Here is a 14,403-nt window from a genome sequence, read left to right on the forward strand (position 1 = left end):
CGCTTTGAAACGTCGTCTAATGTTTTCGCGTCTTCTGTGTTCACCCGTTATAGACCTGCTGTCGGAAACCAAGATGTACTGCCTCGTTCCCAGTGACTCCTTTGCCTCGTTGCAGCCTTCCACCTCCTTGTGTCCTTCAGAGCTGTCTCGGGAGGCCGGCGACATGTGCACCTCTGCTGCTTATCACGTCAGCCTGTCGCACTCGTCTTGTGACACGGAGGTGGCCTCCCACGCGTCCATGCAGTCTCAGGCCTTCAGGAAGGAGCTCCGTTCTCGGGGTCTGCCTCGGACCTCCAGCTCGTCGGGCTCTGCCTTTCCCGACCCCTGTCTGCCAGACTTTGCTCTGTATCCTCCACCCCGGAGAGGGGGCCTTGACACAGTGTGCGAGCTGGAGGCGGCAAGACCGCACAGGCCCGCGCTGTGCGACAGAGAACAGCTATACCAGCAGGATCAAGCGGTGCCCTCCACCTCAGGGGAAGAGTGCTGCAAGCACAAGGACTCGCACAAAGTGGCCCGCTCTGCCTCCAGAGAGGCGGGGGAGGGCAGCTCAGGGCTCTACCAGGTTGAGGTGGGTGCTGGTAGGAAGGGCTCGGTCGGGGATGGAAAGTCTCACGCAGGAGAGCGAAGCGCGGACAGCTTGAGGAGCTTGAGTACCCGCAGCAGCGGCTCCACCGAGAGCTACTGCAGCGGGACAGACCGCGACACCAACAGCACCGTCAGCAGCTTTCACAGTGAACAAACCAGTTCTACGCATGTGGAAAGCCTTCTCTCACTTTCGGGGGATGAGCACGTGCCCTCACCCGCAGACGGCCGGAGTTCCAGCCTCGCCGGGGTGGTCTCTCGAGGTCTCGGCAACGTTCCCTCTCGGGAGGCCAATAAAAACCCTCATGCTAATGAGCTGACTGCTAAGCAGACTGTGGGCACCTCTACTTCTTCCGTAACCCAGGAGCAAGCAGAGCCTGGGGAGAGCACGGAAGAACCTGGCGTCAGGACCAGTGCCGATGGCTCGACGGACGTAGCCGCGACTGAGCAGGACAAGGCAAAAGCCGATGGCCGGCCGAAACCTGAAGCCGGCGTTCAGAGGACTTTGTCTCTGTCAACTGGGCGCCGTGGACGCCGGCACGGAGGGAAGAAAAGAGCGAGCAGTTTCGATGCCAGCCGACGCCGGGACTACATGGCGTTACGTGGAATGGTTAAACCCTGTAGCGCCGTCTTTACTGGAGGAGGAGAGGACGACTCTAGTGATCAAAGTGAACTCAGCTGTGCCTCCAGTCTGCATTCCACCAACCATCTAAGCACGGACAGCTCGTCCAGCACCACCTCCCGCTCCTGCCACTCGCCAGAGGGTCACTTCAAGGCCCTGAAAGCCAAGCATGCTGCTGCCACTTCCCCCTCCTCCTCTGCGGTCAAATATCCAGGAGTGTCTGAGGCGGAGGTGGGACTCAGAGGGAAGCGCCGGGCTTCCCGCCGTACGCCCAGCACTGGCAGCGCCAAGACGCACGCTAGAGTGTTGAGTTTGGACAGTGGCACTGCCGCTTGCCTTAACGACCCCAACCGCTTAGGAGCGCCGCCTGGGCCCCGGCCCCTCACCACCTCCAAGTCGGATTTGGAAGCCAAAGAAGGGGAAGTCCTGGACGCTGCGTCTCTGCTCGGTCGGGCCTCCCAGCTGGAATCAGTGACCCGCTCCAGAAACAGCCTGCCCAACCAGACGGCTTTCACTGAACCTCAGGATGCAACTGCAGCTTCACTTCGAGGTTGGTACCAAACGTCTTAATTTTTACCCTCACTTAAAGACTTTGTTTTAACAAATCGCCCTAGAATGCTGTTACTTATCTACTCTGTTTGGCTTAGTTTGTTTTTCTTTTTCACTTTAAAACTCCTTAATTTCTAATTTCCTGAGATGTTTAAGGTTGTTTGTCCCTACTTTACGAGCGTACTTCCTGTTGGAAGCTTTTGTCAACTTTTGTTATTTTAGTTTATTAACACAAGCATAAATCTAGAGTTCATGAACTTGTTCTCGGAGCAAATGAGGCCCTCCAGACACTGGGAGGGTTTCACAGCGGCTCGCGCTGGTGATTGCAAACGGGATGTTGTCGGTCTTCCACATTCAGCGTAACCATGGTGAGTTTCCATGGAGTAGCAATTCTGACCCAAGCAAAGTGCTCCCTGTGCAGATCACTATTAGTATGACAGCACAGTGTGTGCTTTGTGTTGAGGTTGAGCAAACAGATGCTGTCTTATTAGCATGGTTGTGTTGAGCACTAGCGCTGTTCCCTCCCTGGGCCTTCAAGCTCGTGAATTAATGTCACAGTTTTACTCAGGTCTTCAAATATCTTTTCGCTCTTGTTCTATTGCTACATTAGGCTGTGTTTTTTTTTGAAAATGATGCTGACTCTCCTTGGCTTTCTGAGCTGTCATGTGATCTTGCAGCCATGAGCAGCATTGTATTTGCAGCAGTGGTGATGCCACACGGTGTGTATGAGAGAGCAGTTGCTGTTCCCCGCGCATCCTATTGTTGACAGCATCTCAAAAGTTCAAAATGAACAGCACCTGCCAAACACTAGCTTTCTGTTGCACCAGTCTGAATTCATACCTGTTATGCTTCCACAGACAGTACAGTGTTTTTTTTTTTACTTCTTTCACTTTTTTTGTGCCTCTTCTGACTTCATTTTAAAAACCCAACTGATGCTGATAATAGAGGCTTCATCTCATAAGTATTAACCTGCACACCGAAGGGTGATATGTTCGGACAACCCAGTTACACCTTGGTAGGTCAAACCAAAAATTGCCCATTTCTGATCATCAGATGATTTCTCAGTGCGTTTTTAAAAAAAAAGAAAGATTTAGTTTGATTCCTGCTGTTTTGATTCATATTAATGCCACAGTTAATAATATGCAGTAAACAGACTTTTGTTTGCTCTTGTTCTGTTTGAAGTTATTTTTGAATTTGATTTAGATCATGGCTATTTTTTTCAGTTTGCTCAAGGACGTTGTGACTGAGTATGCTGAATTTTATTCATAAATGAACATATTGTTAAAGTTTTAGGCGCTTCATTATCTTATTTAATGCACTCGAGGTTTTGGTAAAGCATTCTTCCAAACTGGCCTAAACTCATATATCCAGGAGCTGTTGCTACTTAAATATTTACTATGAATTAAAAACATTATCTAAAAACTGATGAGTCATTTTTCAGTTCAATACTCCTCTGTATTTGTCCTGCTATTAAATTGTCTTTAGGAGTGAATTTCTTTAGAAATGTTTTTCAGGACAATGAAAAGCACCGAGCAAAGCTAGCACTAGATAGCTAATAAGCCAAGAGGGCTATTTTATTGTTTCACTCTAAAACTATAAAGTATGTTTTTATTTATCTAAATTGTTTAGTCTTATTTTAACCATTATTTAAGTGTCAGAAATCCGTCTGTTCTCTCGGGTATCAGAACAACAAAATGGGTAAATCCCCGAGACAAGCTAACTTCATGTGCGCTAATATAAGCTAAGTGGTGTTTTTATCTTTGGAATATAAAACCATAGAGTAAGCTGAATTTATCAGTCTTACCATAACAACTATGAAAATGTATTGGAAATTTCAAATGTCGGTTCTGGGATATCCAAAGAATAAATCTGTTAATCACAGAGACAGGCTAGGTCTAGCCCAGCTTTGCTAGCCTAGTAAAGCTATGTTTTTACTGCTAATGGGTTTATGACTGTAAAAAAAAATGATCCGGGGTGTAATGTATCCAGGGAGAATTTTATTAGGCTTTCCTTCAATGGCAGCAGTGTAATAACTCTCGTCTCATCCACCACAGTCTCAGTGTTAGTCATACATCATAGTTTTCTTTTAAGGAGCGCCCCGGGTTACAGGGGGGGGAAATAAAAGCAGAGGTCAAAACATCTGACTATTCTGCATGCAATTTTTCAGGGACAGCAGTGTTGTGTTGGCCAGTGTGGAGCCAAGAAGGTAAGATCGAAATCAGGTAATAAAATAACCCTGCATTGAAACTGATGCAACATCCAGGCTGTAACATCCACAGTCTAAATCATTTTAGATATTTATGTATCAGAGATGCAGATCTCTGGTAATGTCATTACAGCTGTTAAATTAAAAACATTTCAGTTTTGATAATCATCTTAACTGCTTTTATTTTAATTGTGCTTTGTTGACATTTCCTTTGCGAATATCTAGTCGGTATGACTTACAGGTCCGTCTCAGGATTAGAATATTGTGAAAACAGTCTTTGTTTCTGTAATTTACCGAAAAAAGTCAAACTCAGGCAGATGTTTCATTGCATTATTTCCGTTCATTTTGATAATGGTTTAGTGCTAATGACAGAAAATTCAGTTTCTCAAATAATTTAAAAAAAAGTCTACTTAAAAGTATATTTCATCAATATTTTTATTTTATAGTGGCTCTGGCATCTCTCGTTTGTGTCTGGACAATGCTCCACAGCCTGTCTTTGAATCAACCAAAATCACAACTTTTTCGAGTGCACGTTTTCCTTCCACTCAACTTCCTGCTAATATGCTTTGATAGAGGCCTCTCTGAACAGCCTGCCTTTTTAGCAATGGTCCTAAGTGGCTCATCCTCCTTTTGAATTTGTTGGTCATAAAAGAGCATTTCTGTCAAATAAATACGTTTTTATATGAATCTAGTGTCAAATTTTGAAACTAAAATTTTGATTATGAAATGTTATTGTTTATTATCTACAATGGTCATAGTTAACATACAAATAGTCACTAATACACGAATATATATTACTCTGTGTTTATTTAATTGGTCCAGTCAACTTCACAAAACCCAAACATTGACCCTCATGCAGAAGGAACTGATTATTTTCTTTTGCCCCTTAATACAGAATTAGGTCAGTAGGTTTTACTTTTCAAAAACCTACTTTTCTAAATGTCATTTAGAAAACATTTCCTAGGTCGTTTTCCAGCTGTTGTTTATATATAAGTGCTGGAAAAAAATCTTCTAAGCCACACATGAAAGCATAATTTCCGGGAAAGGAAACAAATCCACACTAACGGACCGATGACGTCTCTCACCACGACAGCGCCAGGAAGTGAGGAGACGGTCATATTCCGTCGGGAGCGCAGCACGTTTCGTCGGCAGGCCGTGAGGCGGCGGCACAACGCAGGAAGTAACCCCACCCCTCCCACCTCGCTCATTGGATCTCCTCTCAGGTACGGCGTGCGCAGGGTCGGTATGTGTGTGTGGGTGTGTGTGTGTTGGGCGGATCTCTATGGTTGTGTTGCCTGGTCTGAACATGTCACCTTCCTGTCCTCACATCGACATCGTTCTGCCCCTTCTGTTGTCCAGAACTTCAAACCAAACATCATCTCTCTACCGCTTTCTTTGCCCTGCTTGCCTTATTTTGCCAACTCTCGCTCTTTTCCACTTTTTTATATTTCTCTCTGGTGTTTTAAAGTTTACATTCTAACCATTAAAGAATTAAATCCTGTAAGACTGAGAGTGTCTTGAGTGAGAGGACCAAAGTTTTGATTTATCGACTTGGCTGTAAATTGTTTGGCTTTTTTTCTTTTTGACGTGACTGCATGTTCTTGATCACGCTTCCCTTTATATTGCCTGCAGCCGGCATTTGTTTCAAATTGGCGCTGTATAGATAAACTGAACTGAATAGATCACATTTAAACACACACATTTCATCAACATAAAACAATTTTACCAAGTTTTAACCGAAGTTGGGGTTGGGCATATTGTATCGGTTATTGCGATACATTTCTTATCATAAGAATCTTCATTTATCGTTGTCACAATAAATTCCAACTAGCGATGTTTTTAAAAAACCCAAAACACTCCGCATTAGTTTGACTAATATTTCCACTGTTTATTCTATTACAGCACCAATAAATATCAACACATTTAAAAAATATGATTAGATTTAGTGGCTGTGTGCAGTTTTGTGAAACAAATCACACGTCTTTATGTGACTGGTGTCCTAAAGAAGCTTGATGGAAATGTTTTTCAAGATCGGTATTTGTGTTTGTGGAGATATAATTGCTGTGCCATGCAGTCGTAGCATTACAGATACTTAAAAAAAGAGAAGTAATAAATAGGTCTTATCAGCACTTTTATCATTATTAAAATAGTATCATAAAATATCGTACTACAATGTTGTAGACAACAATGCGATAGTTGTGCTAATGCAGATGTTCTGTTTTTTCTCTGTTTTCAAATTCTGTATGTTTTTGTTTTTTTTAATACGGTGTTTTTAGTCACGGTTATTACACAATTAGACTCTTAATATTCACCAATATCTGCTCTTAATAAACTGATGCCAACCTGGTCAGTTTCGCAGGAGGTGAACGGCCGACAGGGTCTCACCTTTAGCCGAGGATCTGTTTTGTCCTGTTGCGATCTCTCAAGGTCACGCCTCTAAATGCCGACTCTTCAAAAGTGTTGAGCAAGAAAAACAAGTGAGCAGCCTGCCAGGGGTCATAAAGTTAAAACTAGATCCTTTGTCCTTTACTGCCTTTACACTTTCACCTTCTCAGGCATTTTCTCCTTTGATTATATGATCCATATGTATAAGCAGTAATCGTAGCTTTGTGCAGGGCTGGTGAAAGGTTGCATACGTTCACCATAAACATGCATTTTATGCTCGTTTCGAGGTTTTTAAAGGTGAATTTGAACCATTTTTCAGGTTTATTTGGTCATATACAAACAAGTGAGTGAATCATTCATTTCACAAGTTTTAATTGTGGATTTTCTCCCCACACACACACAGTGTCTTTCTTGCTTTCTATCATTTTTTTTAAATCTCTCTCTAGTGTTTGGGTTTTGAAGACTCCGTATTTAAACTCTACCTGCTGCGTACATTCATAATAAACGTTATTATTTTAGTGTATGTGTTTTTTTTCTTTTTCTTGAAGAACGTTAAGGACTGAGAATTTGGAAAGTTGAGTCTGGAAAAGTCAGGAATGTTTGCATTAAAATGTCTAGATTAGAACCATGCTGTTTTCATGCCAGGGGCGCCGCCAGGAATCTTGGGCCCTATGACAGAAATTAATTTGTGCCCCCCCATGCAGCTGCAGTTCCAATTTTTTTCAGTCTGACTGTTAACTACTGTAAGTTAAAAATGGGCCTTTACAGTTTATTAGTTTAGTTGCAAGCAAGTTAAGAATGTTCCAATGCACAGCACAAGTGATAACCGAAAACTAGTGGTTAAAAAAAACAACCCAAAAAGCGCTTAAACATCATTAGTTTTTTCTATTCTCATATCCTTCTGTCGCTAACGCAGCGCTCTCTCCTCCAGCCTCCCTCTGTGTTGCTGCTGTTAACTAGAACAAATCCCACCACTTATTTCCTCCCCCTCTCTCTCCTCCAACAGTCTTCAGGAGGCTCTCAGCCAGGCCGCCCAGCCTTCTTCCTCTCTGGTGAAAACTCAGCCATCCAGAACCCCTTCCCAGGTGACAGTGCTGAGCGCGAGTGTGTCCCTGCTGGCCAGGAATGGAAGCGCGCACCTGGAGGGTTCTCAGGACCAGGCCTCGACTGTGGGCGCCACCAGCCTGCAGGACGACTTCGGTAGGCGGCTTATCGAGAGCAGCTTTTGTTTTTTGCCTCTGTTTTAGCTTTTATTTTCTCGTTTTTCACAATCAAATAGTTCAGAGTTTATTATTAGTTACTTATTAGCTAGACTTACAAAATCTGAAAAAACTTGACAGGGGTGGTGGTTGGGTTTCCAGCAGGGCAACCTGCTACAATGTAGCTTAGCTTATAGCTCACTTATGTGCTAAAACGTCCCAGTCAAAGCCCAGACCTAAATCTGATTAAGAATTTGCAGCAAGACTTGAACCCTGATGCTCGCAGATGCTATTCATCCAGTCTGAGAACGGACACGATTCTTAGTTTCTGTTCAAAGCTGATAGAGAAATTCCTGAAATATTTTCCAGCCGCGGTTGTAGCAAAAAGTAGAACAGAATAAAATCCTTTATTGTTCCACAACGGGGAAGTCTGTGCAAAGTGACGGGCAATAACAGCAAACAACTCACACGAAGACAGAATATATAAAAAAGTATAAAAACACAATAAAGATTAAAATATTGTACAGTAAGTGGAACATTTCAACATAAATAATGTATAGTTTAAAAAAATATTCAGGAGGAAGTCAAGCAGGCTGAACAAAAACAAACATTTTTCACATTTTACTTTCAAGAAAAAACCAAATCAAAAATCATGTAAAATTTCCCTTCTGACTTATGATTATGCACACCCCTGTGTTCTATCAAATAACATCTTAATGAATTAAAATTGAATCTTGTGGCTAAACTGACACAATGTTCAAGGGGCGACTCAGAGAGAGAGAGAGCAGGTTATGGAAATGACGGTCTCAGTCAATCACAGGAGAGTGCCTGTTATTTACAGCTGGCGGGCCGTTGTAATCAGTTAAAGCCCGCTGGCGTTATGCGTGCTCCATTTATGGCGCCTGGCTGCGTCTGAAGCCAGGGGGGATCTGACCTTTGATCCCAGCAGAGCGCATCCATGTTCCCTTCGCAGACGCACTGACACTGACCGTGGCTCTTCACCATCAGAAAACCGATGGTCAGAGGAAGTCCAGGAACCTGTGTGCAAAACAAAGAGAATGCCCGATGTGACCTTTTCTCCTGCTGTCCTTGTGTAACACCTTCCTTTCTTTCCTTCCTTCCTTCCTTCCCCATTCTTCCATCCTCTATAACAGCATTAATCCATATAGCATTGCATTAGGTTTCTTCAGTGTGTGGTTCCAGCCTCTGACCTTCAGCAGCTCGTGTTAATGTGTGTGTCGCTCAGCTCCTCAGCCTGTGGCTGTCGTTCCACATGATTACAGGGAAACAGCAGCAGATCTGTTGCTCCACAGCTGAACTGCGGCCAGCTGCTTGAACAGTTCTCTGAACATTTGTGTTTTCTGCACAGCGGGGCCGTAACCTCCTCAAATATCTCTGATAAACACATTTCAGATTTACAGATTCCTCGGTCGGAGTACGACTTTATTTCTTTCTCTTCCTAACAGGAGAAAACGCACCTTTGCTTTTATTAAAGTCAGGCAACTTTTTACAGCAGCTGATTATCGACTGTTTGGTTTTGCAAACCGAGTCGTGACATTTACACCCCCCTCTCGGCGCTTGAATTTGAAGTAAATATTAACACAAGCCGGTTGCTGTTACCACGGCAGCGTTTTAAGGATCGCAGTACTTGACGTAAATGTTGCAGCTGAACAGAAACTGAAATGAGTCCGAGACGGAAGCGTCGCTAAGCGTTCTCCTTCCGTCCGCTTCTCATTAAGTCGTTTTCAGAATCCGATTAAAACGCCGCTGTTCATCTGTTAAACTCTGTCCAGACTTGCGCTAAGAAACAGGAATACAATGAGAGCGACTACTCCAAGGCATTAGCCGCCCTGTTTTCTGAACGCAAACATAAAGCTGACTGGTTTTTTTTCTGTCATGTTTCCCCCAGGAAAGCTCGCTCCGTCCCTGTACGAGGCCGGCGGATGCGACATGTCGCTGGTCAATTTTGAACCCGCAACCAGACGAGCCTCCAACAACCTGTGGTAAATTTCAATTTCAGAAAGTTGGGCTTGAGAGGCTTAAACTCTTCCTGGCTTTTTCATGCAGTTTGGTTAAAAATTTTGTGGGGGGTTTTTTCCCGGTTTTTCTCATGACTACGAAGGCGTATCAGGGCCATTGTAAAGAGAGAGAGAGAGAGAGAGGAAAAAAAGAAGTAAATTTCAATCAAAAACTCGGAAATTTTGAGATTCATCTGGAGAACTTTTGCGCGGAGAGAATCGGACATTTCTGAGTTCAAAAAGTTGAAAATTAGCGAAAAAGAAAATTGACATTTTCAGATTAATCGCAGAAAATGTCTTGAAAATTTCTATGTTCAAAAAGTCAAAAGATTTACAAGAAAAATTTCAGAGATTCTAATAATAATCTCAGAAATTGTTTCAAAAAGGGTAAAAAAAACCAACAAACAAAAACAAAACGTTTCAGTTTCAAATTTTCTGAGTTTGAAAACCTTTTATTTAGCATCTGTGTTTTATATCTATCTCTGGGGATACATAACTTACTTTTTCTCACACTTTAAGAAACCCCCATCCAGGATAAAACTGCTGAAAACAGTCCAGCCGTTTTGTTTTTAACTTGATGTCATTGGAAAACCAGGATCTGCAGACGTTTTTCTTCATTTGGTGTTTGTGCAGGGACACCGACTCCCACCTCTCCAGTTCTACCTCAGTTCGCTTCTACCCTCACGACCTGGTGAGTAACCAACTAATAAGATGATGTGTGTGCGCACGTATGTGTGTGTGTGTATGTGTGTGTGTGTGTTTCGGAGGACTTAAGGGAGGGAGACCAAAACACATGACCTTGAGTGACATGTGGAAATTTGTCTGCTTATGCTGGTTTCACAGCTTCTTTAAATGCGCTCTTTGTTTTTGATCTGTGTTCTTGTAAGGCTTAAAGTAACAACATTCTGTCAAACCACCTTAAAAAAAAGAATCACTTTTACTATTTTTGTTTTCCAGAGGTTTAATTTCAGCACTTTTTTTGGGAAGGAGGGGAAAAAGAAACGTCACGCGCTCCCTTGAGTTTGTGATGTTAGTCGCAAATTGAGGGAACTGTAGCTGACCACGAGACAGTTCTCCCTCCATCAGATCCGTCTGAACCGCCTGCTGACCATGGACCCGGAGCTGCTGGAGCAGCAGGACGGAGACCTGAGCCCGGAGCTGCAGGACGCGCCGGTGGGACAGGACAGCGCCACGGCCTCCGCTCCCGCCGGCAAGGCCAAGCAGTACTACCGCCTCTGGCTCCTCCCGTACCTGTGGGTCGGCCTGCATTTCGACCGGCTCACGCTGCTGGCGCTGTTCGACAGGTGGGCTCGTCTTTATTTCTGCCCGCGTTTCACGTCGTGTTGGGTAACTTGGAGTTTCAGACGACCAAACCGATCCATTCGATCTGTGAATGCATTGAACGGTTAAGAAGTTTTGGTTTTAGTAGGCCTGCTGCAATAAGCAACGATTCAATTATAATGGCGTGATAAGTTCGAGCGACCTCAGTCATTTCCATTTGCATGATTTGTTGTTTTGCTCTTTCTTCAAACATTAGATGATAAAAGTCTTCAGTCTGGTGCTGACTGAAGACAGTGAAGGCAAGAAATAAATTGTCTTTATATTGAAAGACAATTTTTGTTTACAGAGACTTCATAATTCATTTTGTTTTTTGCTTCTATTGTTTTGTTTGTTTATTTTGGATATTTCAAATATCTTCCAGTTCCAGTGTTAAGTACTCATCAGAATTTTAACGTTGTTGATCTCCGAGAATATGTTCTTGCATCAATATGCCATTACCATTATGTTACTTGAAAATTATCTCAAAACAACAATGTTATTGTTTATCGCAATAACTTCTGGGACAATTTATCGTCCAGAAAAATTTGTTATCGAGACAGATGACAAATTTGGGGATTACATAAATATTCTTATTTAAACCCATAAAATACATATGGATTCTCATTGATTGATTACAGGAAAAATAAGAAAAAAAAACTTTTCTCGTATTAATAAACAGGAAACTCTTAACATTAAAACTAAGCTCTTCATAAGTCATTTCAACTTTTTAATCTTTGGAGACAACATGGCGAAGTTGAGAGAACGAACGATCGATGTGGTGTTAACATCACCAGCATCACACATTTCAGTGTTTTCCAGGCGAACCTCAGGGTCCTGTCATTGGGCCGTTTTGAATTCTGAATTTACATGTTTGATTTATTGCGGATTTCTTTTTATTAATATTGTTTTTCATGCTATTTTTAAAAAAATACTTGTCTTTATTGCTTCTCTCATTTTTCTTTCTTCTTTTGGGTATAAATTGTGATACACAATTTGTGTTGCCGTTTGAGCCACCAGCAAGCATCGTTCTCCCGCCGTCGGTCAGAATGAACTTTTCATGAACGGCAGCCCAAGTTCAGAGCACGTTCTTTCTCCCTCCTGTCCAGTCCGCTGACCCATGATTTGTTGCTTTCTGTGTCACTATTCCCTCTTTTGTTCAGTTTCATTTGAAAGAAAATGCCATTTTTCTCCGTCTTCGCACTTAAACGGGCTGTCGCATTTGTATTCGTCGTCGCTCCAGGAACCGCGAGGTTCTGGAGAACGTCCTGGCCGTGGTGCTGGCCGTCCTGGTGGCCTTCCTGGGCTCCGTGCTCCTCGTCCACGGCTTCTTCACCGACATCTGCGTCTTTCAGTTCTGCCTCGTCATCGCCAGTTGCCAGTATTCCCTGCTGAAGGTGAGACCCCTTGACTCAGCGGCAGCTTAACATTGTGTCGACTTGACCTGAAAAAAAGAAAGTAAAAGAAAAAAAAAAAAAAAGAGGAGGTGAAACGGAGAAGCCGCTTTTGGAAGGAAGGAGTTCAGACGCTGCTCTCATTCGTCTCGACGCGGCGGGGGAGAACATGAAAGCGCGGCGTTCCCCTGAGGGGGGAATCTGTGACGCTCTGAAGTGTTGGGCTTTTCTTTCTCTGTCAGAAATGTTTAAAAAAAAAGAAAAAAAGAAAACCTCTGATATCTACATGTTTGCTCAAGGCGTATCAACTTCCTTCCATTATTTATTCTGCTTTTCTTTATTTCCAGAGTGTTCAGCCAGACTCCTCCTCGCCTCGACACGTACGTAGTTATTTCTCATTTGTTTTACGCCACATAAAACTTCTAAAAGTTCATCTTGAACCAGTTCAAATGAAGTGACTTCTGTGTTTAAGGTAGAAATTCTGTCTGGATTGAACATGTTTACAACCTGTACTTATTATTTAGTGGGAGTTGTTTTTTGGGGGTTTTTTTTGGGGCTTCTGGAAAATGATGCTGCTTTTCCTCTTGTGAGTCGCCCCCCTCCACCTCCCTCCCTCGCGTCAGTAGGGCTGCTCTGAAACGGCGTCTTTTATTAATGCAGCTCTTACTCAGCTGCAGGCGCAAAGCTTTAAATAGCTGCTGAGAGTTTAGGCCACGGCTCACTCTCTCACTCTTTGTCTGCATCTCACTTTCTCTCTCCCGCTACCCGCCGGTGTTGTCCCCGTTTCCGCTCCCTGAGCTGACGTTCCGGACTTTGGATCGTGACGTAAAAAAAAAACAAACAAACAAAACATTTTTTTTTTCCAAACCCCAAGTCTGCGGTGGTGTGAAAAGCACGGCAGGTCACTGCCTCCAGCGAAAACTGGCACGAAAATGACCTTTGTCCCTTGGAACAGATCTAATGTGACTCTGATCACATTTTCCTTTGGGATAATTGTATGAATCACTGAACAGCAGTGGGAAATTACTATTACTTCTAGTATGCCTTTATGAATACATATTGAACTTTTATATATTGTATATAGTAGAGTTGGTAATATTAACACACAAGATTAATATTAAAATTTTAATACATAACGCAGATTAATCAAACTACCTATTTTGACCTGGAAGACCAATTAACTCATTTTATTTGTTGTTTCTGTTTGGTTTACTTTGAATATTTAAAATGTTTTCCAGTTCCAGTATTAAATGTTCAATAGAATTGAAAGTTTATTGATCTTTGAGAATGTGTGCGCTATTATGTTCCTGAGCGACGTTGCGAAGACATCCGCTCTCGTAAACGCCCGGCTGCGTCAGGACATCGCCCAAGACCGTGATCCTTCCCCTTGTGCCTGCAGGGTCACAATCGCATCATAGCATACAGCCGGCCGGTCTACTTCTGCCTGTGCTGCGGCCTCATTTGGCTGCTGCACTACGGCAGCCTGAGGATCACCTCATCCCGCTTCACCCTGTACGGAGTGGCGCTCACCAGCTCGCTGCTGCTGGCGTCGGCCAGAGACCTCGTCATTGGTGGGTGCATGTCCCGCTGGACGTTTTGCATATTTTATTGTTCCAAAATAAGTAAAAGGAATTTAAATCATGTCAGAAAATCTGCTGTGTTGCTAGTCCAGATGCAGAAAGCGCTGAAAGTCACCTTGTGTGTGTGTGTGTGTGTGTGTGTGTGTTCCTGCAGTCTTCACTCTGTGTTTCCCCGTCGTGTTCTTCATGGGACTGCTGCCACAAGTCAACACGTTCGTCATGTACCTCTTCGAGCAGCTGGACGTCCATGTGTTCGGGGGCAACGGTGAGTGGCTGTGACCTCGGCGGGATGACGCGGCACACACTCACACACTTTGTCACACCCAACACACTGCAACGCAGGGAGGCCTCATAGCGGCGCTCTTCCTGGCCTGGTTCCTGTCAGAGTTGTCTTGTTGCTGCTGTTTTATTTTCTCTCTCTCTCTCTCTCTGCAGCCTGCACGAGTCTCCTGTCGGCGCTGTACAGCACGCTGCGCAGCGTCGTCACCGTCGCCTTGCTCTACGGCTTCTGCTACGGAGCGCTCAAGGTAAGAGCTGACCAAGACGTAAAG

At 43.6% G+C, this 14,403-nt stretch overlaps 1 protein-coding gene across 3 annotated transcripts in view; it reads left to right on the top strand.

Annotated features, from left to right (window-relative positions):
- The window catches only part of pcnx1 (pecanex 1), a 41,097-nt gene that overhangs the window by 10,415 nt on the left and 16,279 nt on the right, over positions 1–14,403 (top strand). For 2 of the 3 annotated variants that reach the window (XM_032547123.1, XM_032547121.1), the window contains exons 6-16: positions 54–1,754; positions 5,053–5,182; positions 7,351–7,544; positions 9,453–9,546; positions 10,195–10,252; positions 10,633–10,865; positions 12,122–12,275; positions 12,620–12,652; positions 13,672–13,843; positions 14,007–14,117; positions 14,288–14,379. In XM_032547123.1, the coding sequence (XP_032403014.1) occupies positions 54–1,754; positions 5,053–5,182; positions 7,351–7,544; positions 9,453–9,546; positions 10,195–10,252; positions 10,633–10,865; positions 12,122–12,275; positions 12,620–12,652; positions 13,672–13,843; positions 14,007–14,117; positions 14,288–14,379 (2,972 nt within the window). The remainder of the gene's footprint in view (positions 1–53; positions 1,755–5,052; positions 5,183–7,350; positions 7,545–9,452; positions 9,547–10,194; positions 10,253–10,632; positions 10,866–12,121; positions 12,276–12,619; positions 12,653–13,671; positions 13,844–14,006; positions 14,118–14,287; positions 14,380–14,403) is intronic. The other variant, XM_032547122.1, reaches the window with a different exon arrangement.

This window comes from Xiphophorus hellerii, chromosome 19, assembly GCF_003331165.1.
Source record: "Xiphophorus hellerii strain 12219 chromosome 19, Xiphophorus_hellerii-4.1, whole genome shotgun sequence".
NCBI lineage: Eukaryota > Metazoa > Chordata > Actinopteri > Cyprinodontiformes > Poeciliidae > Xiphophorus > Xiphophorus hellerii.